The sequence below is a fragment of the Colias eurytheme genome, chromosome 30, assembly GCF_061535395.1.
Source record: "Colias eurytheme isolate Ceu_HAF_F1 chromosome 30, ilColEury1 Martin Lab GWU primary, whole genome shotgun sequence".
Lineage (NCBI taxonomy): Eukaryota > Metazoa > Arthropoda > Insecta > Lepidoptera > Pieridae > Colias > Colias eurytheme.
In genome coordinates, this window is record NC_143009.1 from 3,798,669 (window position 1) to 3,822,342 (window position 23,674).

The 23,674-nt window shown below is 34.5% G+C and overlaps 1 protein-coding gene across 1 annotated transcript in view; it reads right to left on the reverse strand.

The window, feature by feature from the left end:
- The window catches only part of CdGAPr (GTPase-activating protein CdGAPr), a 49,720-nt gene extending 27,262 nt beyond the window's left edge, over window positions 1-22,458 (reverse strand). Inside the window, exons 1-10 of the mRNA XM_090118478.1 lie at window positions 21,789-22,458; window positions 7,895-7,989; window positions 7,309-7,382; window positions 6,224-6,324; window positions 5,655-5,793; window positions 4,824-4,983; window positions 3,934-4,118; window positions 3,114-3,205; window positions 2,025-2,082; window positions 318-444 (exon numbers count right to left, since the gene is read on the reverse strand). Of these exons, the coding sequence (XP_089974604.1) occupies window positions 318-444; window positions 2,025-2,082; window positions 3,114-3,205; window positions 3,934-4,118; window positions 4,824-4,983; window positions 5,655-5,793; window positions 6,224-6,324; window positions 7,309-7,382; window positions 7,895-7,989; window positions 21,789-21,797 (1,040 nt within the window). The 5' untranslated portion in view covers window positions 21,798-22,458. The remainder of the gene's footprint in view (window positions 1-317; window positions 445-2,024; window positions 2,083-3,113; window positions 3,206-3,933; window positions 4,119-4,823; window positions 4,984-5,654; window positions 5,794-6,223; window positions 6,325-7,308; window positions 7,383-7,894; window positions 7,990-21,788) is intronic.
- Between the last annotated feature and the right edge of the window lie 1,216 nt (window positions 22,459-23,674).

Sequence of the window (23,674 nt, forward strand, 5' to 3'; positions counted from 1 at the left end):
CATCTGGTTTCCATAACACAAGGGAAAGCTTAGTATGGGATCAGATCGTGCCGTGTGTGAAAATTGTCCTGAAATATTTATTTATATTTATTTATTTATCTATAATATAAAATGAATCCCAAAATGTGTTGGTAAGCGCATAACTTGAGAACGGCTGAACCGATTTCGATAATTCTTTTTTTATTATATTCCTTGAAGTACGAAGATGGTTCTTATGTAGAGAAAACGTAAATATGTACCACGGGCGAAGCCGGGGCGGACCGCTAGTTTATAATATTAGTAGGATCTGCAAGGGAAAAGCACCCTTATACACTCACCCCACTATAGGCGGTGGTTGTGTCATATGCCTAGGCACTTTATCACCTATAACAGCTACGCAGTGGTGCGGAAAGAAACCGACGCGAAATCCGCGTTTACCGCGCCACCATGTCGATTCTTGGGGACCTGGAATTGAGAAAATAAAATCAAATATAATATTATTCTATTATATTTAGGGCTGATTTTTCAATGCTTGGATAAAACTTATTCGTCGAATAATGTATAAAACTACCATTTTAAAAACGTATTCTAATTGCCCGTATCTGACAGTTTACGTGACATTTTAATATTATCGCGTAAGAGCGTATACGCATTATGCGGGTAGCCGCATTGCGGGTAGCCGTCCGGCTGACCGCAAGCACAATTATGTACGTAATATTCATTTCTATGCGCACTGTGCGGTTGCGGTAGCCGCATCGCAGTGCGCATAGAAATGAATATTACGTACATAATTGTGATTGCGGTCAGCCGGACGGCTACCCGCAATGCGGCTACCCGCATAGTGCGTACACGCTCTAATACTTTATTGGACGGATAAGTTTTATCCAAGAATTGAAAAATCGGCCCTTAATAAAATATAATATTATTCGATAGATATGTATGTGAGAGAAAATAAAATATTTATTTAGACATTGAAATTTTTTTGTAAACTTAGCTTTTTAAAATTAATTAGCTTGCTTTAAAAAAATAGTATTAGCTTGTTACTTTAGTTGTGTTTATTTGAACACAGTAAAATAAAAGTTACTGAATAAAACACAGTAACAATTTTTCATGAGTGAGTTTCGGATATTATTGCAATTTTCATAATCAATATGACAATATTATAATGTTGATGTGAACAAAAATATCAAACATATTACGAAATATACAAAATTATTTAAATAGTAATATTGAAGTGGTCATAATAAAATTTATTTTATTTATTTACCACTTACCCATGATTAAAAATCATTTCAACATACACACTGTTAATAACTTTAAAATTGATAAAAATAAAAATAAACTTGATAAAAATAAAACTTTAGATACAAATAATGAAACTCGATTTAAAATATTATAATACTGTGAATTAAAAATTATATTGCGTTAGGACAGCGTCCTATCTTATGTAGGCACAGGATAATTATGTTACATACCATAGAGTAATTAATATATAAATATATATTGTTTATTTTCCTTATATTAATTATTTCTATATCGGTACGGGAAAACCAACTATTAACAGGATTATAACTGAAGTGAAAACAAAACTGTAAGTTTCAATAAAAATATATATACTAATTTAAAATTTAAAAGTAAAAATATTTTTTTCTTGTAAATAGTTTATGTAAATTTATCTGCCTTATTTATTAGCACATTATCGAGTTTTTAGATTTCTTGCAGACTAGCTGTGCTCCGCGGTTTTACCCGCAGTGCTTCGCTCCTGTTGGTCTTAGTGAAATAATATTATATTGCACATAGCCTTCCTCGATAAATACGCTATATAAAACCGAAAGAATTTTTCAAATCAGACCAGTAGTTCCCGAGATTAGCGCGTTCAAACAAACAAACTCTTCAGCTTTATAATATTAGTATAGATTATTAAATGTAATAAAATCAAATATTTTGAACATATTTTGATATAATGCGTTTTTATGTTATAAATGAACTTGTTTCTGTAGTTTTTTTCTCATAAGTATTCATATTTTTTTAAATTTAAATCTCACCTGGCATATCTATGATGGATATCATGTCGCCGACTTCAAAACTGATTTCGTCTCGTGCCTGCAAACATTAATAAAAATGTATTTCATTTATTATAATTCTTGATGATTATAAATCTTATACAATATAAAATTCTCGTGTCACAATGTTAGTCTGCATACTCCTCCGAAACGGGTGGACCGATTCTCATGAAATTTTCTGTGCATATCGGGTAAGTCTGAGAATCGGCCAACATCTATTTTTCATATGTACCATGGGCGAAGCCGGGGCGGACCGCTAGTATTTTATAAAAAATTGAAGTCCCATGTCCCCTAGTGGGGTAAGGGGCAGATGCATTATACATCTGTTTCACTGATCGATTTTCTTTAGGGACAAGTAGGTGATCAGCCTTCTGTGTCCTACCAGACCGAGACATTTCCACGTCTCCACCGGGAATCGAACTCAGGACCCCTCGGTGTTACGCTCACGCGTCCACCACTGTACCAAGGAGGCGGTCAAAAATTTTATAGCAAGCTACATATTTTTCAATATATTTTGGTACTACAAATCTATGGTATAAAAGCGGTCCCCCCGTCTTCGCCCGTGGTACATGTTTACGTATTCTCTCTATAAGAACCATCCTCGTACATCAAGGAATATCATTAAAAAAAAAATTACGAAATCGGTTCAACCGTTCTCGAGTTATCCGCTTATCAACACACTTTGCGATTGATTTTTATATTATAGACTAGCTTCCGCCTGGTATTTTGATAAAAGGTAGCCTATGTTATTTCTCAGGGTCTAAACTCTTAAGATTGTCTGTGACAAATTTCATCAAAATCGGTTGAGAGGTTTAAGCGGGAAAGCGTAACAGACAGACAGACAGAGTTACTTTCGCATTTATAATACTAGCAGTCCGCCCCGGCTTCGCCCGTGGTACATATTTCGCAATAAAAGGTAGCCTATGTTCTTTCGCAGGGTCTAAAGATTATCTGTGCCAAATTTCTTTAAAATCAGTCCAGTAGTTTATGCGTGAAAACCATACATACATACAAACCTTTCCTCTTTATAATATTAGTATAGATTATATAATATTAGTAGGATAAATTTACCTGCGAGACATATTTCCTGACTGAATAAGCGGCTGCGACTGCTGGCGTGTTTATTGAACTGGAGTCTTCATTCGACACTAATAATTTGTGACCTTAAATAGAAAATAAATTAAAGTTAGATCAAATGTTTTATTCATCGAAAATTTAATGTGGAACTACTGGTCCAATTTGAAAAATTCTTTCGGTGTTAGATAGCTCATTTATCGAGGAAGGCTATAGGCTATATAGCATCACGCTAAGACCAACAGGAGCGGAGACACGCGGGTGAAACCGCTGAGCGCAGCTAGTGATTAACATTTAATGGTTATAAATATAATAAAATAATAACTACATGCATGGTTGTTAGGTTGAGCATTTTAATTATACATGTGAAATTTTATTCAAAACTAGCGGTCCGCCCCGGCTTCGCCCGTGGTACATGTTTACGTTTTCTCTACATAAGAACCATCCTCGTACTTCAAGGAATATAATAAAAAAAGAATTATCGAAATCGGTTCAGCCGTTCTCGAGTTATGCGCTTACCAACACATTTTGCGATTCATTTTTATATATATAAGAAGATAGGTATAGTACAATTCATGATTGACAAACAGATATACTAACTAAATAAGGGACGAATGGACCGATTTTGACGGGACTTTCAAAGACAGATAGCTATTGTTACACGAAGTAACATAGGCTACATTTTATATCGATATTCCCACAGGAACATTAGGTTTAAAAGGAAAAACACGGTCACGCGCGCAGATGAAACCGCAGGGCGCAGCTAGTATACAATATAAGTAACAGATAATAAACAATATAATAATTAAAAACCCACCCTTATTATCCATCTGTAGCCAGTTCAAAGCTGGTCCACAATTGATGGAATCATCCGCGATGATAGATAAATGATGAACATAGTCCGATATCAGTTGCCTGTATTCAACTTCATCTTGTACCAATTCTGGTGTCATGGCTTCCTTTAAATTTGGTAAACCGGAGACTTTTCGGTCGTATATACATCTGTAATAAATAAAAAAATATTTCAGGAAAATTTTCACACACGGCACGATCTGATCCCATACTAAGCTTTCGCTTGTGTTATGGAAACCAGATGGCTGATAAGCATGCATATTATATAATTTTAAATGTACATTATTGAACAGAAAAGAATACTATTAATTAAGCTGAAGAGATTGTTTGTTTGTATGCGCTAATCTCAGGAACTTCTGCCCCCCTATGCAAGTGGCTTTCTGTTGGCTGTTCTTCTATTCATATTATATAATTTTAAATGTACATTATTGAACAGAAAAGAATACTATTAATTAAGCTGAAGAGATTGTTTGTTTGTATGCGCTAATCTCAGGAACTTCTGCCCCCCTATGCAAGTGGCTTTCTGTTAGCGTAGCGTTCAATAGAATAGACTACGAATGTATGAGATTGACGTAAGCTGTAGATACGTTTATCTAGCTAACAGAAAGCCACTTGCATAGGGGGGCTGGTCCGATTTGAAAACGCGTTCGATTCCCACTGATTGTTAGAATTTTTTCAATTCTTTAAAAATTTATATTTTTCTTTCCATCTTTCAAAATATCTTGCAAATTGTACCGTTAAGAAAATGAGTATATTTAAGGAAATTACTAACAAAATTTTCGTGCTTTTTTTTATTCTAATGGCTGGTATTTTCACTATCATACCGAATTTTTGCATAAAAATAACAATAAAGACCTGTGCAACATGTCGTCCAACTGCAGAAAGTTGTCCATGTTCCTTGTGAGTGTCCACTCTCGGACGTCGCTCGCTTCCGTCCAACTGGCGCTTAGTGTTTTGCTATCCGTACTTTCGTTGGACGAATTCACGTGTGAACGGACCTTTAGGCAGACCCAACCTGAAAAGTAATAAATCGTTTAAGGAATATAAATAATTAAACTTAAATGGTTAAAGATGGCTGTCACAGAGATGTAAATATAATGAACAAAGTGTTTTTAGTTCTTAAAAATAGTTGATGATGATTGAGATGAGAGATTCATATGAGAACGGACATATAGACAGACCCAATCTGAAATTTATAGGGATAAAATGTTAATTAACTGTTAGGAATGATATTATAAGTAAAAAAGGTGTAGATAGGTTACCAACACAACATTCGATCTTGAAAAACGGCACACTAACGCACACACGATTAGACGTCAGAGTGACATGGCATGATTCAATTATAGTGCCACAAACTTATCTGACCCGGTGACAGTGTCACTGATGTCGCTTTCTTTTATATAAACAAAATATTCCGTATGAAAAGTCTGTGAAAATGTGACATTTCAAAATGGCGGCACGTAGTTCCAGTTTTTGCCACCGGGTCAGATAAGTTTGTGGCACTGTACATATTTTGAATGAAAAAGAGTCAACTGCAATACAATATTATAATTAATGCAACAATAACTCTGTCTGTCTGTCCCTTCTTCCCGTTTGACGTTAAGAAGCTACTGAACCGTTTTTGATGAAATTTGGTACACAGATACTTAAAGGCTAAAAAATATAATATATAAAAACTGTATTTACCTTCACCCTCAAGCGGGGGCCCTTCCACGGCCTCACAAGGCACCAACTCCACACTTAGGCCTCCGAGCGACACCCTTTCGTAGTGGAAATGAGCGCATTCCTCTAGCTTTGGGAATCTGCACGCTGGTGGGGGCGCCGGCTGAAATTAACGTAAGATTTTGGTTATATGAAGGTATACAATGAATTAGAAATAATATATTTGGATATATGATTGATTGATAATTGTTCTTTGGAAGAATATAAACTTTAGAAGCTTTTTTATATTCGACGAAAGTTTGATATATCAAATTTTTTAGTAATTTTTATTAGTTTTATGGTATTTAGTTAATAAATGTTAGAAATTTTGGGAATTGGCACGCTGATTGGAGCGTAATTAAGTTAAACTTCGTGTTATTTTTTGGTATTTAACGTCATTAATTAATTGGAAAACTATGGTTTTTAGTTTTTTGAGAATTAACCCTTATTCTTCCTGGTTTTTTTATTTTGTCTGTGTTAGAAAGCACCATCTACCCATTATTTTCCCTGAAATAAATTCTCAAATTTTCACAAAAAAAAGTGAAAAATCTCACCGTCTCATCGAAATCGAACGCGCCTGCGTGTGGTGCCGACTGGCTCATCGCCGAGCCGGGAGTCACCGGCGTTATAGACAGCGCCGTGAGCGACATCGTACCTGAAAATTTAAGTGGGTAAAACAAAAGGAATTTTAAATTCGATTTATTCATCTATTATACGATTTATTCGGCGTAGCCGAGGCGGACCTCTAGTACTATAGAGGTCCGCCCCGGCTACGCCCGTGGTACATATTTCGCAATAAAAGGTAGCCTATGTCCTTTCTCGGGTGTCAAAATATCTCCATACCAAATTTCATGCAAATTGGTTCAGTAGTTTAGGCGTGATTGAGTAACAGACAGACGGGCAGAGTTACTTTCGCATTTATAATATTAGTATGGATATATAAAAATGAAACCCGTTTTCCTTGGTCACGGCATCACGCGTGAACGGGTGGACCGATTTCGATAATTTTTTTTATTATATTCCTTGAAGTACGAGGATGGTTCTTACGGAGAGAAAATGTAAATATCTTCCACGGGCGAAGCCGGGGCGGACCGCTAGTATTATAAAGAAACGGGTAGTTGGTAAATTTCTTTCATTTTATGCGTTAAATACATGGAAATTAGCAGTTGCGGGTATTTTTAAAAAATGTACTTTTAATTTCGCCCGCGTAAATAAGCTTTTCCTTTAAATCCTAATCCTTATGTAATATCAGAATAATAGTTAAAACCTCATAAATATGTTTAGTTACGTATCTTACTATGTATATGTTGCATTTTTAACCGACTTCAAAAAAAAGGAGGAGGTTATCAATTCGGCCGGTATGTTTTTTTTTTTTTTATGTATATGTACACCGATTACTCCGTGGTTTCTGAACCGATTTACGTGATTCTTTTTTTGTTCGATGCGGGATGGTGTCGAATTGGTCCCATAAAAATTTTATTCGGATAGACCCAGTAGTTTTTATTTTATGAGCATTTTTGTCTGTATTTGTAAATGTTGCAAGTGCAAGTTTGAAGTCGGTTGTTTTTAACGCAGTTATTGACTTGTTGTACTAAATTAATTTTGTTTTAAAAACATAACAATACAATATAATATTTACCCGGCGTTTCCCGTTTGCACTCCGTGTCATTCGACTTCCTTGTGCTCCGTGACTCCGAGCTGAAACGCACCGATCTGAAATAGCCAATAAATAAATTACCTATTGCAAAAAGGTTACTCAATTTTAATCACTACATAGTATATAACAAAGTCGCTTTTTCTGTCCCTATGTCCCTTTGTATGCTTAAATCTTTAAAACTACGGAATGGATTTTGATGCGGTCTTTTTTTACAGATAGAGTGATTCAAGAGGAAGGTTTTAGTATATAATTTATTAGGTTTTAGTCAAAGCGGGCGAAGCCGCGGGCTGTAAGCTAGTAACTTCTAAATAAATCAGATAACTAGTACGTCGCGTCGTTTATGAACCGATTTTGACGACACTTTCTTTCAAAACACAATAAAAAAGATCGAGTGTACCGAGCACACGTGTCAGAAGTGAAACTTCTTAGGCAAGATTCAAAGATATCAAAATCGTCGCCTTACTCCATGACGTGCCGTATTGCCATGACGCGACCTTGAAATTTTACTCTCAACGGGCCTAAAGAAGTTTTACTTAAAAAAAAAAAACAATTAAAATGTATCACATACCTATGGAAGCTGGTAGAACATCTCGAATCCTTTTCCGTCTCGAACGCGCGCGCAGCGAGCGATTGGCACGACATCACCGACCCGTGGGGGGATCCCTGTAACATAAGGACACATTGTAAGTACCTACTGGCTACTATACTTATTTAATAGGTGATCTGCGGATCCCTGTAACATAGGATACGTATTGAAGTGAAACTTCTTTATCGGGTTTGGAAAAAAATTTAGTGTAACATTTTTTAGTTACGCGCCATCTTTTTCTTATCCCTACCACGCGTGATTCGACGTATTTCTGTAAAGTTGCATATAGTAAATTATTTTTTGTAAAATAAGGTCTTAAAGAAGTTTCACTTCTTACGTGTGTACACTAGTACACGCACTCATTTTTTTAAGTACTAAAGTACTTACTGGCAAGTATACTTATGACTTATGTAATAGATGATATGCTAAAAAACATCACCAGAGAGATCCTTATATCCAGGTAGGTATTTATCAATAAATTAATTTAGACCTACATAATTAACAGCGTTGTAAGTTTGATTCCCAGGATGTTTATTTTACTCGACAAAAAAAAATAATTTTATTTGCTCTTTACAAAACGGTTTCATAGGCGACGGAAAAAACAAGCAAGAGTAACTATTATCAATCTACTATCTGCCTGCTTTTTGCACGCCTCATAAGCGAAGCGTTGAGGTGGGTACTACGTGGTACTACTGTCACTTCGCGCAAAACATCTGATTTTTCAAACTTAAAATGTCTTTATGTATCATACCTACATTGCACTTGTAAGATAATACATACACACACATATTAAGAAAAAACACTATTTTTAACGTTCATGATATTTTTGATGTCATTTTTGTTATTTAAACTAGTTAAAAAACAGTTTAAAAAAGTTCTGTCTTGGACGTCCGTGTGTCTGTATGTGCGGATCCTTTTTCTTGTTAACACGATAGCGACCGAAATACTTTACTAATCGAGTCTTTTTTTTTTCTCTTACGCTTGAGTATGCTCAGGAATAGAACCCTTTCATTTTTCAGGGTCTGATTCGATGTAGTTTAATTGTTATTAAATAAACAAAAATAATAACTAATTAATAAATATTTATTAAAAAAAAATTATGAGGCGTGCACTTTTGGATTTTCCAAATTATTTTTGCAATATTGCGATACGTTAAAAAAACACACACAAAATCTGTTATTTAAACACAGCAAAAAAAATGTATGATTACAATTTACAAGCCATTTTACCCTCATTTCGACTTGTCAAACTATCCAAACCACTTGAATAGCGTTCACTAATCTTATCTAAAACTAACGACTACCACTTAAGTAAAAGGTACTTGAGTTTTGATTTATTTTACCGTTAACCTATTTCGGCACATGCTATCGAGTTTTTAGATAGTCTTTTAGTTAGATACTAGATGAATTCTTTTTGAAATATAATCTAGGTTCAAAATTTAGTTTATGACTAGCTGTGCCCCGCGGTTTCACCCGCGTGGCTCCGCTCCTGTTGGTCTTAGCTTGATCATATAGTTATAGCCTTCCTCGATAAATGGGCTATCTAACACCGAAATAATTTTTAAAATCGGACCAGTAGTTCCTGAGGTAAGCGAGTTCAAACAAACAAACTCTTCAGCTTTATAATATTAGTACCTATAGATTAAATTGACTTGTGAGAAGGTGCTTATCTTCCATAACAATTACTCTATCTACCTTAAATGGTTGCTGTGATACGCAGTTTTAAATTATATCATAAAAAACAATCATTTTTCCTACACATTCAGACTCTAACGACACACGTTACGATGCAAATCAAATCACTATTCATCCATACACAATATTACGCAGTAAACATCGCATGATACATAGTTAATGGCGGTTAATGGCGACAAATTAACGACAGCACGCACACGCCTCTTCACTACATGATAGATGAGACTCGCCTTGGACGACGCGCGTCCGTCATGATTATACTATACTAGCTTTCCGCCCGCGGCTTCGCCCGCGCAGTCTAAGAAAAACCCGTATAGTTTCCGTTCCCGTGGGATTTTCGGGATTGCGTCATTTTCCCGGGATAAAAAGTAGCCTATGTCCTTTCTCGGGTATCAAAATATCTCCATACCAAATTTCATGCAAATTGGTTCAGTAGTTAAGGCGTGATTGAGTAACAGACAGACAGACAGAGTTACTTTCGCATTTATAATATTAGTATGGATTAGATTTCCGACTCGTTTGCAAAGAAAAACCCCCATAGTTGTAATTCCTGTGGGATTTCCGGGATAACAAGTAGCCTATGACTTATTCTTGGTCTACAGCGACCTACTTACTAAATTTCATTGTAATCGGTTCAGTAGTATTTGCGTGAAAGAGATCCATCCAACCTCACAAACTTACGCATTTAAAATATTAGTAGGATTGTATTGCCATGTGGGCTGCGTGTATGTATGTTTTTGTGAACCAATATCACAGTCGACAGATTACTAAATGATTACTATATAACTAATATGCTTAATGCAAGGTTGTTTATTATTTTGTGTCTTATAGCAGTTTTAAGTATGTAACATTTACACTTGATCTAGAAAATATTCATCAAGTAAGTCAAAAACGACAAAAGAATCAACTAAATTCTATTCCTCTTTATTTTGCTCTATGCAATGATATTATATATAGAAACAAGAGGTAGATACGTTACCAACGCACCAAAACGCAAACCGTGAATTGGTCCTAATTGGGACCAGTGGAATCAGTCAGATTGTGACTTGTGACAGCGAACGCACATGCTGATATAAACGTTAAAATTATCAATAATGCCTTCTTGTGTGTTCAGAAAGTGCACAAATTACGATAGTAAAATAAAGAAAGATAGAGGAATATCATATCACAGGGAAATGTATTAAAATATTATAATTTTAGAGCAAAAATAACAATTTACAATTCTTTATGAATGACACTTGCCTGACACTTGTATTGAAATAATGAAAGGGATAAAACATTGCTTCAATCACTAGTGTGACAAAGCTAGCGTACACTGTGTTCAAAGATTATCATGTAGATACGATACTTAAAAATAGAACGTTTACATATTTTATTAATTTCGATTTGGGTAAATACTTGATTATTTTTTATGTAATTAACAAATATATCTATTTATTATATACAATGAAATCGTGATGGCAAAAATGTTTGTTTGCAAAAATGATGTTGAATATACGTATACATTAAAGAAAAGATTATCGCTACTGACGAAAAATGCTATTTGCTTTTCTGTAAATAGCTATTGAACACAAATTTTATTTGAGTTTTAGATAAAAAAAGTTAAAAGGCTTATACTTCATCCTTTCTTTTATTTCATCCATTTTTTTCATCTAGGCACCACTATTATTATATCCTACAAGTTGGAGTGATGACCTTGTACGGGTTCCGGGAACTGCCTTGAAATGAATAGCGTAAGTTCGGTCCTTATGGAGTGCTATAAGGAGGACTATGCTCAGCAGTGGGTGTTTATCGGGTGAAATGATGATGACCGAAAACGAACACCACAGCTAGTAATAAATACTTAATACAGTTATATCTCCAAAAAAGTTTTTTTCATTTTAATACAACTTCATAATAATAATTAAATATTTGTTTATGTGTACAGGAAACGTAACATCTATAACATTGAACCGTCTGTGTCGTTAGTCTATGCCAATTACCATGGCAACTATTTGTTTATTTATATTTAATTGGTGAATTCTTATGACTTTTGCTTACACCTGCGCGGAAGTGACAAACTATCTTTGTCTTTTTTGTTTATATCATTTTATTAGAGCCATCTCTCTTATACAGTCTGTCAATGTAATAAATTAAGTAAAATGAAACTTGTATTTGTGTGTGCCTGACACTGCATATGAAGCATTATTTTAGGATATATTGTGAGTATATAACGTATCTATACATAAAATATCATTGGCTCTATGATATAGTCACTAACTTAATTGCATCCTATTAAATAAAACTAAATCCGATACAATAACCGCTTTACTATTATACTACTAATAATAACCACATTATAACAGCCCATTAAATTACATCATCACTACATATTATAAAACAAAGCCGTCCGCGGCATCTGTCTAACAAAGTCATAAACTACTACATCGATTTTCATTCTGCTTTCAGCAATGGATAGCCGGAAGGTTTTAGTATATTAAGTTTCAACCAATGCAGATGAAGGCACGGGCAGAAAGCTAGTAAGGTATGAACACATTACACATCATAAGGTTGTACACACACTATCCAAACACTAACTGACCAAAAACACATCAACGCAGTCGGCAGTGTGCACTCGACATTATCACACTTACGTCGGTATGTGCGTGGGTACACGCTCCACACACTCAATTAATCCATCAGTCCTCGGAATCACAGACACAATAGAAAATCTATTGTGTCGCGCCCCGATCGGGCCTTACGGTGGTCAATGGGTTAAATAATAAATCAATAAACAAACGCACTTACACCTCCATGCTGAGACACTAAAGTGTTTCTTGGAATACATGATGACATTAAATAGGATTTAAAATATACAGGGTGTAATCGTTAAGTGTGCACAGGCGATTATTCCGTAACTATTACAGATATCAAAAACCTTTAAACTGATATCGAAAGTACTTAACCTAATGAGTAAAATGGCCATAATACATTTTTAAAAATAAAACGAGAAATATTAATTTGCATACTCCTGATTTTTTCAAACATTTTCTTGTGCATCATAATTCATACAGAAAGTGTCGGCCTAGACGAAACCACATTAAATAAAAAATAAGCTTAACTAAGTTTTTATTTAAAACAAAAGCCCTTCAATTGAGAGCTTTCATTCTCTAATTACAGTAATTAAAAACACTTTAACAAATATTACAGTTTAAATAATATAAAATAATTAAATAATTTGAACTTATTATTTTTATGTAGAAAAGTTATTAAAACAACACTGTTTCAACTTCTGAAGTAATAGTTGTTATGAGGCATAAAAACATTTTATTTCTCTGAAAAAATGAGGAAGTAGTGTTTTGTTTGAAAATATTATTTCAAAAGTAGGTTTGTGTTGTTTGATATATGATACCTGCATTTTTCTATGCTATGGAGATTAATTTCTTTGTGGGTTATGAGAACTTTTCTCGTAATTTAATGATTCATACATTTAGCTAACCAGGTTGCTGAAAGAGATTGATTTAAACATGCTTTTATTAGCTTCATCTGTATGTTTGAATGTAACCAACTCATTTAGAATCGATTTTGGCCCACTTTATAGGGTGTAGGCACTAGCGGTCCGCCCCGGCTTCGCCCGTGGTACATATTTACGTTTTATCTACATAAGAATCTACAACAGAACTTCAAGGAATATAATAAAAAAGAATTATCGATATCGGTCCACCCGTTCACGCGTGATTCCGTGACAACGCGAAACGGGTTTCATTTTTATATATACTATAGATAAGGCCACCTATTCATAATATACTTATTATTTTAAATTCTCATATATTATCTTTTCAATGTCTCTAATTGTAGAATAAAGAATAAATAAATAAATGTTTAGCCTTCATTGGCAGCATGATTCTTTTATTATAAGAGTTCATAAAGCAAACCTAGTAACCTAGATACTTGAGTTGAGACTTGAGAGCCTATCTATTTTATATAGCTGAAGAGTTTGTTTGTTTGAACATGCTAATCTCAGAAACTACTGGTCCGATTTGAAAAATTCTTTCGGTGTTAGATAGCTCATTTATCGAGGAAGGCTATAGGCTACATATCATCACGCTAAGACCAACAGGGGCGGAGCTCTGCGGGTAAAACCGCGGAGCACAGCTAGGTATCTATAATCTTATATATAAAATTCTCGTGTCACAATGTTAGTCTGCATACTGCTCCGAAACGGGTGGACCGATTCTCATAAAATTTTCTGTGCATATCGGGTAAGTCTGAGAATCGGCCAACATCTATTTTTCATATGTACCACGGGCGAAGCCGGGGCGGACCGCTAGTATGTCTATAATATGTATTATGCAAGTAAAAATGCAAGCTGAAAATAGAACTTATATTATTTTTAAAGTTATAGGTGATTTATTTTATCTTATTTCTTTCACCTATTTATAATCTTTTATAGCACAACACAACATAACAATACTTATACATAGATACATACTTAAAGTTTTTAGTGATAAAATTTACCACATTCAATAAAACAATAAACTAGAGAAATACATCTTATTAAACACTTGACCGTAATTTGAAGCTTACTTCATTGAGAAGGTACCTAGCTTTTTCCGCCTATTTTGCCCTCTCTTTCCGTTGTATATATGCTATCTCTCTCGCACACCTCTCCACCAGGTGGCGGGGCGCTCGATAATGTGCGGGCGCTGGATGTTTTTTCTTTGGCGTCTAGCTTCCGCCGCGAGAAGGTTGTCTACAAGACTACAACCTTGGTGCTATTAAGTATTGCTTAAAGCAAGTGCTAAAAGTGTTAAAAAGTGTATCCCGTCGGATCGGTACAGTGAGTTATTTTTACATCTATTCAAATATATTTTACTTAAAAATGAGTAAAAATCTTTAAAGTCAACGGTATAATCGTTGGACTTTATTTAAAATGCTGAGGTTTTTAATGAATCCTTCAGCAATAGTTTATTTTTCAATATGCTTAAATACTTAATAGCATGAATAAAGATATTTAAAATTAACGATACAACCGTTACATTTTACTTGAAATAGTAACTTTTCTTTTGAAATATTTCATTATGCAATATGTACTAATTAATATTTGAATTTTTAATACTGTGAGTAAAGCTATTTTAACGGTGTTACCGTTCGGCTTTACTCGAATCGTTAATATTACTTTTGTGATTATTTGATATTACTAGATATATCAAATACCCTCTCTTGTATATAGATATTTTTAATTATTTATGTCATTTTTAATAATGTGTTTTTATTACAAGGTTACAAGTGAATTTTTCTTGGAAAAATTACAATTAATACCTACTTAGTATGGATATGAGCCAACTCAAAGCTTTACAGGCATACAATCCATTGCTACGACTTTATTACATTGTCGTTATCGCTAGGAACGGTTCGGAATTCCTATAATAGTTTATTACTAAAAATTATCGAACGAGATGAGTCAGCTCCAAGAAGTCACGAGTCACGACATGTCAGAACATGTTGTGATATTATTTTATAAATCGTACGGGAGTTACCGCTCAACTGAATAATGATGGATTCGCTCATGTATAGTAGATACGTACCATGAATGTACCACACATTCAAAACTATCCGTAGTCTATACGTGTCCTTTTATGAGTATTATTCTGATCCGTTTTTATGTGAAAATAGACATATTACACACGGCTAATTTGATTGAAAATTACGTTTCCTATGTTTCAAATGATGCAACTTTTTACAATGTAAAGTAAAAAAGTTGTAAAGTACCAAAATTTTACAATTAAATTCTTTGGTTTACTGAACTTGTGCTGAAAGGGTTATCGTATAATAATTATCGAGATACCTTAATATAAATTAGATTTAGATACATTTATTTCAAAGGATTTACAATTCACTTCTAACGTTTTAGAATAATATTATAAACTTGTACACCTTGACAAAAAGTAAAAAATTGCGGGTGAGTGGAGAATATTTTGTTCAATTAAATATAACGTCCTACGACGGTATGGTTGCGTTCGTAAGGAATGTTAACGGATATAAAGCAACTAAATGTTACATCGATTGCATGAACAAAAATAAATATGAATCGAAGTTCATTTTAAAATTTAGTGAATTGATTTGAATTATGAATTTATTAAATAGTTAGTTCTTTTTTATATAAACATAATAATTAATTACCATTGTCAAATCAATTCTTATTAATTCATCCTGGACAGTTGTCGCTAACATTGGAAAATAAGTTAAAGGACCTTGTTAATTGCTATATTATTTAAATGATTATTTACTGCTAATTTTATATTAGCACTAAGGTGTATTCTTGCTCGAAGCAGAATACATAAATGTGGCCACTACTCCTCGCAGGGGTTAGCCAGGTCAAATCCACCCTCGCAGGGTGTCTCTTAAGCATTTTTTGGCAGGCCGTACTTATTTCTAGTTACAAACATCCCTCGCGCAGCTGTCGCTCGCAGGGAAATGGTGCAAATATATATCGGCCCTCGCGGGGCTTTGATTACAACCGTCCTTCACGGAAAAGATGGTGCATTTGCACCATCTTTTATATATATCAGCCCTCGCGGGGCTTTGATTACAACCGTCCCTCACGGAGAAATGGTGCAAATATATATCAGCCCTCGCGGGGCTTTGACTACAACAGTACCTCACGGAGACATGGTGCAAATATATATCAGCCCTCGCGGGGCTTTGATGGCGATTGGTGCAAATATACAAAGGATTGATCATTAAAATGATCATAGATATTTGCTTTCGTCAACGAGGACCCACGAAAGAAGTTTTGGATATGACCGTATCGGATCTTCACTCTTCTAAGGTAGGTAGAAAAAGGTTTTGAAATCTTCTTCACAGTGGGCAGTATAGTAATATGACCTAATAAATACAATAAAGGTTAGAGACGTCAAATAATGGGCGCATGAAATTGATACTTCGTATCCTAAAAGTTTACGCTTCAGGAATCAGGAAACCACCATTGGTTTACCAATTATGGAAATTGGAATTGAACAAATCGTATTTACCAATGTAAAGCCTATTCACAACAAAGGAAGGCGAGTCGGATCAAATATCATCTCGCAGATGATTTGTGGCGGTGGTTTCGAGGATTGTCACCAAGCCTTGTGTCAACGGTATGTTTGGTATCGTCATTCAATGGCACTAGCCGACCAATTTTCATATAAAAACATCGGAAGAGATTTTTTAATCGCAAAGCGATTGAATGTAACAAATGACGATTGATTCAAAATCAAATTTCAAATTTCAAACGATTGATTACGTATATTTGACCTCTCATAGGCCTATTTTAGTTGCCCGGTCTTGTAGGCAATTTATTTGACTCGTTTTTCAACCCATTTGACCTCATTATTGCACCCATGAGATTTTTCTTCAGGGCTCAAACAATAAATCGCTGAGGGATTAGGATAATCGTTTGTTAGACAAGTTTCTTGTCATCCCACCAGGATTATTTTATTGTATAATAAAGTTATATACAACTATTTACGTAAAACGTTTAAGTACTCAACGAATACTGAGAATACTGACTGTTGAGTTACATAGGATAGAGGATAAATAACGGAAAGTCAATCTATCTAAACAAAAGCCTCTTATTATTAGATATTACTTGGAACCCCTACCCTAACGAGAAAGCTCTGCCAAATGACTGTTCATTTCTTTGCTTTGAGGGGGGGGGGGCAATAAATGAAATGCAGTAGGTACAGACTATACGGCTTTTAAAATATAAGTCTGGTAAGCGAACTAAACTTTGCTAGTTTAGTTCTTGCTATATCGCTGTCCGTGGCTGCCTCGCGTGTTTACGGATGAATAAAGTAATGTCCTGTCTTCGCATCCACAGCTAACTGTCCTATACTGTCATAATCTTAACACAGATTCATTGGACATAGCTCCCCACGAGCTCTGTTCTTCATTTTTGCACTCGCACAACTGTGGACAACACGAGAGCAATGCCTGCATTGGTAGCAGTTACAATCAAGGGCTAGCAAGGTAGGCTAGCCATATTACGGATGTTGGAACAACCGACTATATTTAGGGCAATTTTCTTTGTCCAGTGTAACGTTTAGACTGTCGTAGCATTCCTACGGAACAAAGATGGGATCAGATCTGCATCCTTAATGAAGTTAATCGAAAGGAGATACTTTCAGACGACGATAGTATTCAAAATCCACCATATTCCCGAGCATAATAATGCATAGTTAAGCTTATAATCTCTCTTGCCATTATCCTGCAGCAGAATTCCTTGGCGATAATTTGTTCTCGTAATGCTGGGGCCACACTAACGTCTAACGTCTAATGCCCTTTATCGCGATAATTATTCCGATAATTTTTAAGGCGTTAAGTGAGTGGCTACACTTGAACGGTCAACGTGAATGCCGATTGTTGGCGATAAAAACAGCGTTAATTTTACTAAAATTCTAGCAAGATGGACGTAGTGTGACCGCTTCATTGCGTTAATTCTCGCGATAAAGCTATCGCCTCGCCAAACGGCAATGTTAATGCCGTTGTTAAATAATACTGGCTACACCTAAAGTTAACGTCCATTATCGCGTTAATTAATGGCATTTCCCGTTAGTGTGGCCCCAGCATTAGAACGAGCGAGGTTGTTACGATAATATGAGAAATCCTGTCAGTTAGAGACCTGAACGACGCGATAGAATACCGCTATTTCAGTAGTAGTAGCACCTAGAAGGGTGAAGGTATTCTGGAAAGCGGAACTGAAGGCCCGGTCAGCAGCACCAGTCACCTAATAGACAGTGTTCAGTGCTGCACCACTATAATCTGCAAAATGACTCTGACGGTATGAAAATGTGGAGTACATTTTCAAAATATCCAATGATATAGTTGGAATAAAAATCCTATTTGCCTCCGTCTACCCAAAAGACGTACGGAGTAGCTAGTAGTAGTTGGTTGAATTATAATAAGTATAGTTAAAATCCTTTATTACTGACTGGATAAATTTGGCTCTTTTCCTATCTGACGTTCGTATAGCTGTTGACTGCCTAGTGTTATGCACAAACACTATTATAAATAAGTCACGTTATGTAGTCCCGAGACTTTCGGTATATAAGTTCTGATGTAAATCATAATTATATCTTAAAACTGAATTGATTAAAAGTAACGTACTTAGCTGTAGTAATTGCAGTTTTGGGACACAGATAAGCTCTTTATCATTTTAGTCTCTTGAGTTCAGTATATTTGTTTCCAGTACAGAGTTTATGACCTATCAGTTTTAAATAAATAATTCATGCATTGTACTGAAAGTACCAGCCATGTTTAGATTATGATTGCGACGTTGGCTCTAAACATTAAAAGATACCGCACGGTTTAGTTGGATGTTAAAAATCTGTATTATAATTTAAACCATTTACCTGTTTTGTTATTTTATTGCCTTATTCAAGGGGTGACCTTTTAAATTTACTTCTGACCCCAAAAGTAAGGACCAAGGTCTCTTCTTGTCCGCTTGTAGCAGGTTGGGTTAAAACTGTGTGAGTTGAGACATTTGGTAATTCTATGTTAAGATGATTCAATGATGCTTCTGCAGAGTTCTAATTGAATAAATAAAGGTTTGAGTTTGAGGTATTTTTGCCTCGTCGGGATCAGCTGTTGCTTCATTTTGTAAGTAAAATCTAAATGCGTAATTGAAAGTCGTTAGGTACTGGCGCTTTCGCAGATTTACGCTAAAGATAGTGAAAATTGTAGTAACTTTAACTTTTCAAGCCCAAAAGGTTAACTAAGGTACGCTTGAACCAATCTCATAAGTTCTAATACTTTTAATCATTATGATTAACTTTTTGGTTCTTATTTGATTAACTTTTCATCTGGGATTGTTAATATATTATATAATATAAAAATTTGTGTGATTTATTAGCTGGTATACTATCTGCACACCTTACTCTTTCAAATAAAGAAATAAGTAATTACTTATGTATTCAAATTCACATTGGCGTCACATTGTACACCAGGTGGGTAACAAACAGGTCTCAATGAAGTAAGCTTCAAATTACGGTCAAGTGTTTAATAGCTGTGTTTTACCTGAAAATAAAACACATATTAAATACTTACCTATATTTGAAGCTTACACTTAACGTCCACCTGTTGTGGATTTCGACTCAATGAAAAAACATCCAGCGCCCGCACATTATCGAGCGCCCCGCCACCTGGTGGAGAGGTGTGCGAGAGAGATAGCATATATACAACGGAAAGAGAGGGCAAAATAGGCGGAAAAAGCTAGGTACCTTCTCAATGAAGTAAGCTTCAAATATAGGTAAGTATTTAATATGTGTTTTATTTTCAGGTAAAACACAGCTAATATCAGTTTAAAACTAATAAAACATTCGATCGTTCTTTTGATTGAACAGGATTATCTCAAGAACTACTGGTCCAATACCTATGAAAATGGCGTGTTAGATAGCCCATTTATTGAATAAGGCTATAGGCAACACAATATTAGACCAATAGGAGCAGAGTAATGCGGGTAAAGCCGCAAGGCACAGCTAGTTATTTAGGTTTTATTATTAAGATGCACTTCCATGAACTTTAAAGTTAAACCACAGTTAAACTTAGCTATAATTGTAATACTTTAAAGTGACATAAAAATAGTATGGCTCTACACACAAGTCATAAACACACACAACTAAAGTGCTGCGAAGATTTTAAGATACATAAATGATAATGGTCATGTATCCAATGTTAATCATACAATGTACATGCTTTATTAGCCCTATCAATGATTCAAATTTGTCCTGATTTCCCAAATGACAACTTATTTTTTATAACATTTATTATTACACTAGGTTTCCGCCCGCGGCTTCGCCCGCGCAGTCAAAGAAAAACCCGCATAGTTCCCGTTCCCTTGGGATTTCCGGGATTGCGTCATTTTCCCGGGATAAAAAGCCTATGTCCTTTCTCGGGTATCAAAATATCTCCATACCAAATTTCATGAAAATTGGTTCAGTAGTTTAGGCGTGATTGAGTAACAGACAGACAGACAGAGTTACTTTCACATTTATAATATTAGTATGGATACATTTAATATGCTATTCATACTATGTGTGCATACTAAAATTATGCACTTCTTAATTACTTACTGTCTTACCACAAAATAACTTTAGACAGGGTTTAACTTTAAGCGCGGGTTCTCTTTAATCTGGTTTTGTCGTATTTCACATAGACAACTATTAAAGTGACAGATCCCTGGTTTAAAGTTAGACTGCGTTTAAATTGTTTTGTGGTAAGACCAATATTATCTAAATTTCTGATTAAATCTATGATCTTTGCTTGAAGATGGTGAAATATTATTGCTTCTTGGGTATAAAAAATTTAACGGCAAACACCAGCAGTCAGAATAATTATAATAAAGAAAAGTAGAGAGACATTATTTAATACCAAACAACCTTATAGAAAAAATTACTATAAAACTGATTTATCATTTGAGAAATCAGGAGCTTTTAGAAAATAATTTAATATGAAGGGAATTATGAATGAATAGTTAATTTCATAGTAATAATAATGAAGTAACAGTATTTCTATTAGAGCTAGAGTGGGCATAGCCAATTAGTAAAAATAGGGACAACAAAAAATGCATGCACTCACTTCAAGGCCTTTTTAAGGATATGCTGTGCCAAAGGAAAATCAATCTTATCATATTTTGGGTTGAAGGTTTTTAAAACTTTATTAGCTTCACCTGTATGTTTGTATGTAACCGACAGCTTTAGACTTGATTTTGACTTTAAACGGACAGATTCAAGCTTTGTACACTTATCAAGGATCGGTGACCATACAATAATTTCATGTGTGCATATTTTTTTTTAACTTAAGTAGTTATTAATTTTATATGTATTGAACCTGCTTCAATTCAATCCTCCATTATTGAAAGTACTTAGGTAGTATATGAAATTTTTAAATTAAGTAAATTAAATATTTTTATGAATACTTTTTTCGGTTTCAGTTGCTTATTGCTATCTCAATATTAGACATTTAGCAACCTACAATTTAAAATCAAACCTTTGGATACCATACAAAATTTTCAAACGCATTATACCTATAATACTTCTATTTCGAATAAATTATTCTAAACAATGATCCATTCACCATTGTATTAAATTATGACATAGCCTTTTTGGCACAGCATACAGGTTACAGGAGGAAAACATGGACACAAATTAAAAAAAACATACAGACAACATATACGTGACAGCCAGGTTTTAGCTGCTCACATTCTGACCGCAGAGAAGCCACCCATCAGAACAGACTCCGAACATTCTCCTCATATCACTGATACACTTTATTTCGCACATGGATACGCCATAAAAACTTTATGAAAAAACACTGGTCACTTTAGTCTATGCTCGAAAAAAAATTGCAGTCGAAGTGTTCTTTTTTCGAATTCAAAATTGAATTCCACAACCAAGTCATGCGTATTCCAAATAGCCGCTATAGAAGGTACAATTTGTCAATAATTTACATCAAAATTTGGCACAGTATTTAGGGCAAAACAACCGTTTCGCACTTGAACGGTATCAAATCGTACGGTTTCTTAAGCTTTTTGCAACGTTCCGCTCGACCACCGGGAACAAAACAAAAACTGCATCACAGTATTTCAACAGAAAAATCCACACTGGAACGGGGCTACAAAACAAAAATAGCACTGGCCACGACCGAAACGAAGTAATTTGATTTTACGCACAAATTTCGTGTTCACGCGTCGTTTGGCTTTTTGTTAATTAGTAAATAGCAACACAATTAATTCAGGAAAAAGGTTTTCCATCGAAAAAATAACTTGAATCGCAAATGAGAGGAATAATTCGATTTGACAGCGGCGCGCGTTCCCCGCCCCGCGCGGTCCGACTGTCTCTTTGAGCGGTCGATAATGGAGTTGCCACATGCATCATTTTTGCTTCGTTTTGTGGACAAATCGCAGATCTCGTTGCGAAGTATTTTTATGAACAAAAAATGTTGTGTTGATATATTTAATTGATTGAATAATAAGAATATTATTATTTTACATGCTATTTTAGATAGTAAATACATTCTTTAAAAAAACAAGAGCTTTCGAATTAATGCTATAAAAAATAAACGCAATAAAAATTAAAATTTGAAAAATTAATTGAATTATTAAGAAAAACTCTTCCTTGTCATTAGGATATACCTTTGATTATAAAAAAAACTATTCTTTTAAAAATTCCCAAACAAATTTCTTTCATCTCTTTTTTAAAAAGTACAATCAAACGATTTAAAACGATTCAATAACAGTATCTAGTCCGTGCATAAGAAATTTAGTTTCACCTACACACATTGTTTGTAAATAATGGCCGACTTGGTGAGTCGTGTGACGCAACACTGTTTACGTTTGAAGGCATGTCGCCACAGGAAGCTGCATAATTAAAAAAAACCGGTTCCATTTCCTTCGCGATTAGAGGAAAAAATTATATATCCCTTTGATTTATAGCTACTAGTGATTAATAGATCGATTTATACAGTTTATTTAATATTGTATGCGTTTTTTTATTGAAGCTGATCTACTCATATAAAATTTCTAGTTTCTTTGCTCTATTGTAATTAATCATAAATGATATAACTTATATTAAAGGTTACTTGGACGATTCCTGTTCAAAGTCGATTTTATCATAAAATAATTGAACAATCAACAAACACATAATTTCCAATAAACGTAGATCTAGGATTATAGGATTTAAGCGAAGCCTTATTCAGCCGTTACAATTAATGAAAGTAAACAGTCAATGCAGCTAAAGATATATGTACACATTTTACATATTACTATACATTTAGTAGCTTAAATAAATATACCTACCTACATTTTTTACCTCCAGTCCATATACATCTAACATCAGCATATTTCGCGAAATATCTTACTGTTTCTCATGTTGTGTTTTCGGCAGCCATGACATAATATATTTACTATTTGTATTTACAACATCCATTGGCTAGCCAGTAGTACTATTTAATAACTAAGTATCTTCGCATTTTATAGGAGTAATAACTATTTTCAACTTCACTTAAAAATAATCTACAATTTCTATGTGAAAGTTTGAAGTCTGCTATT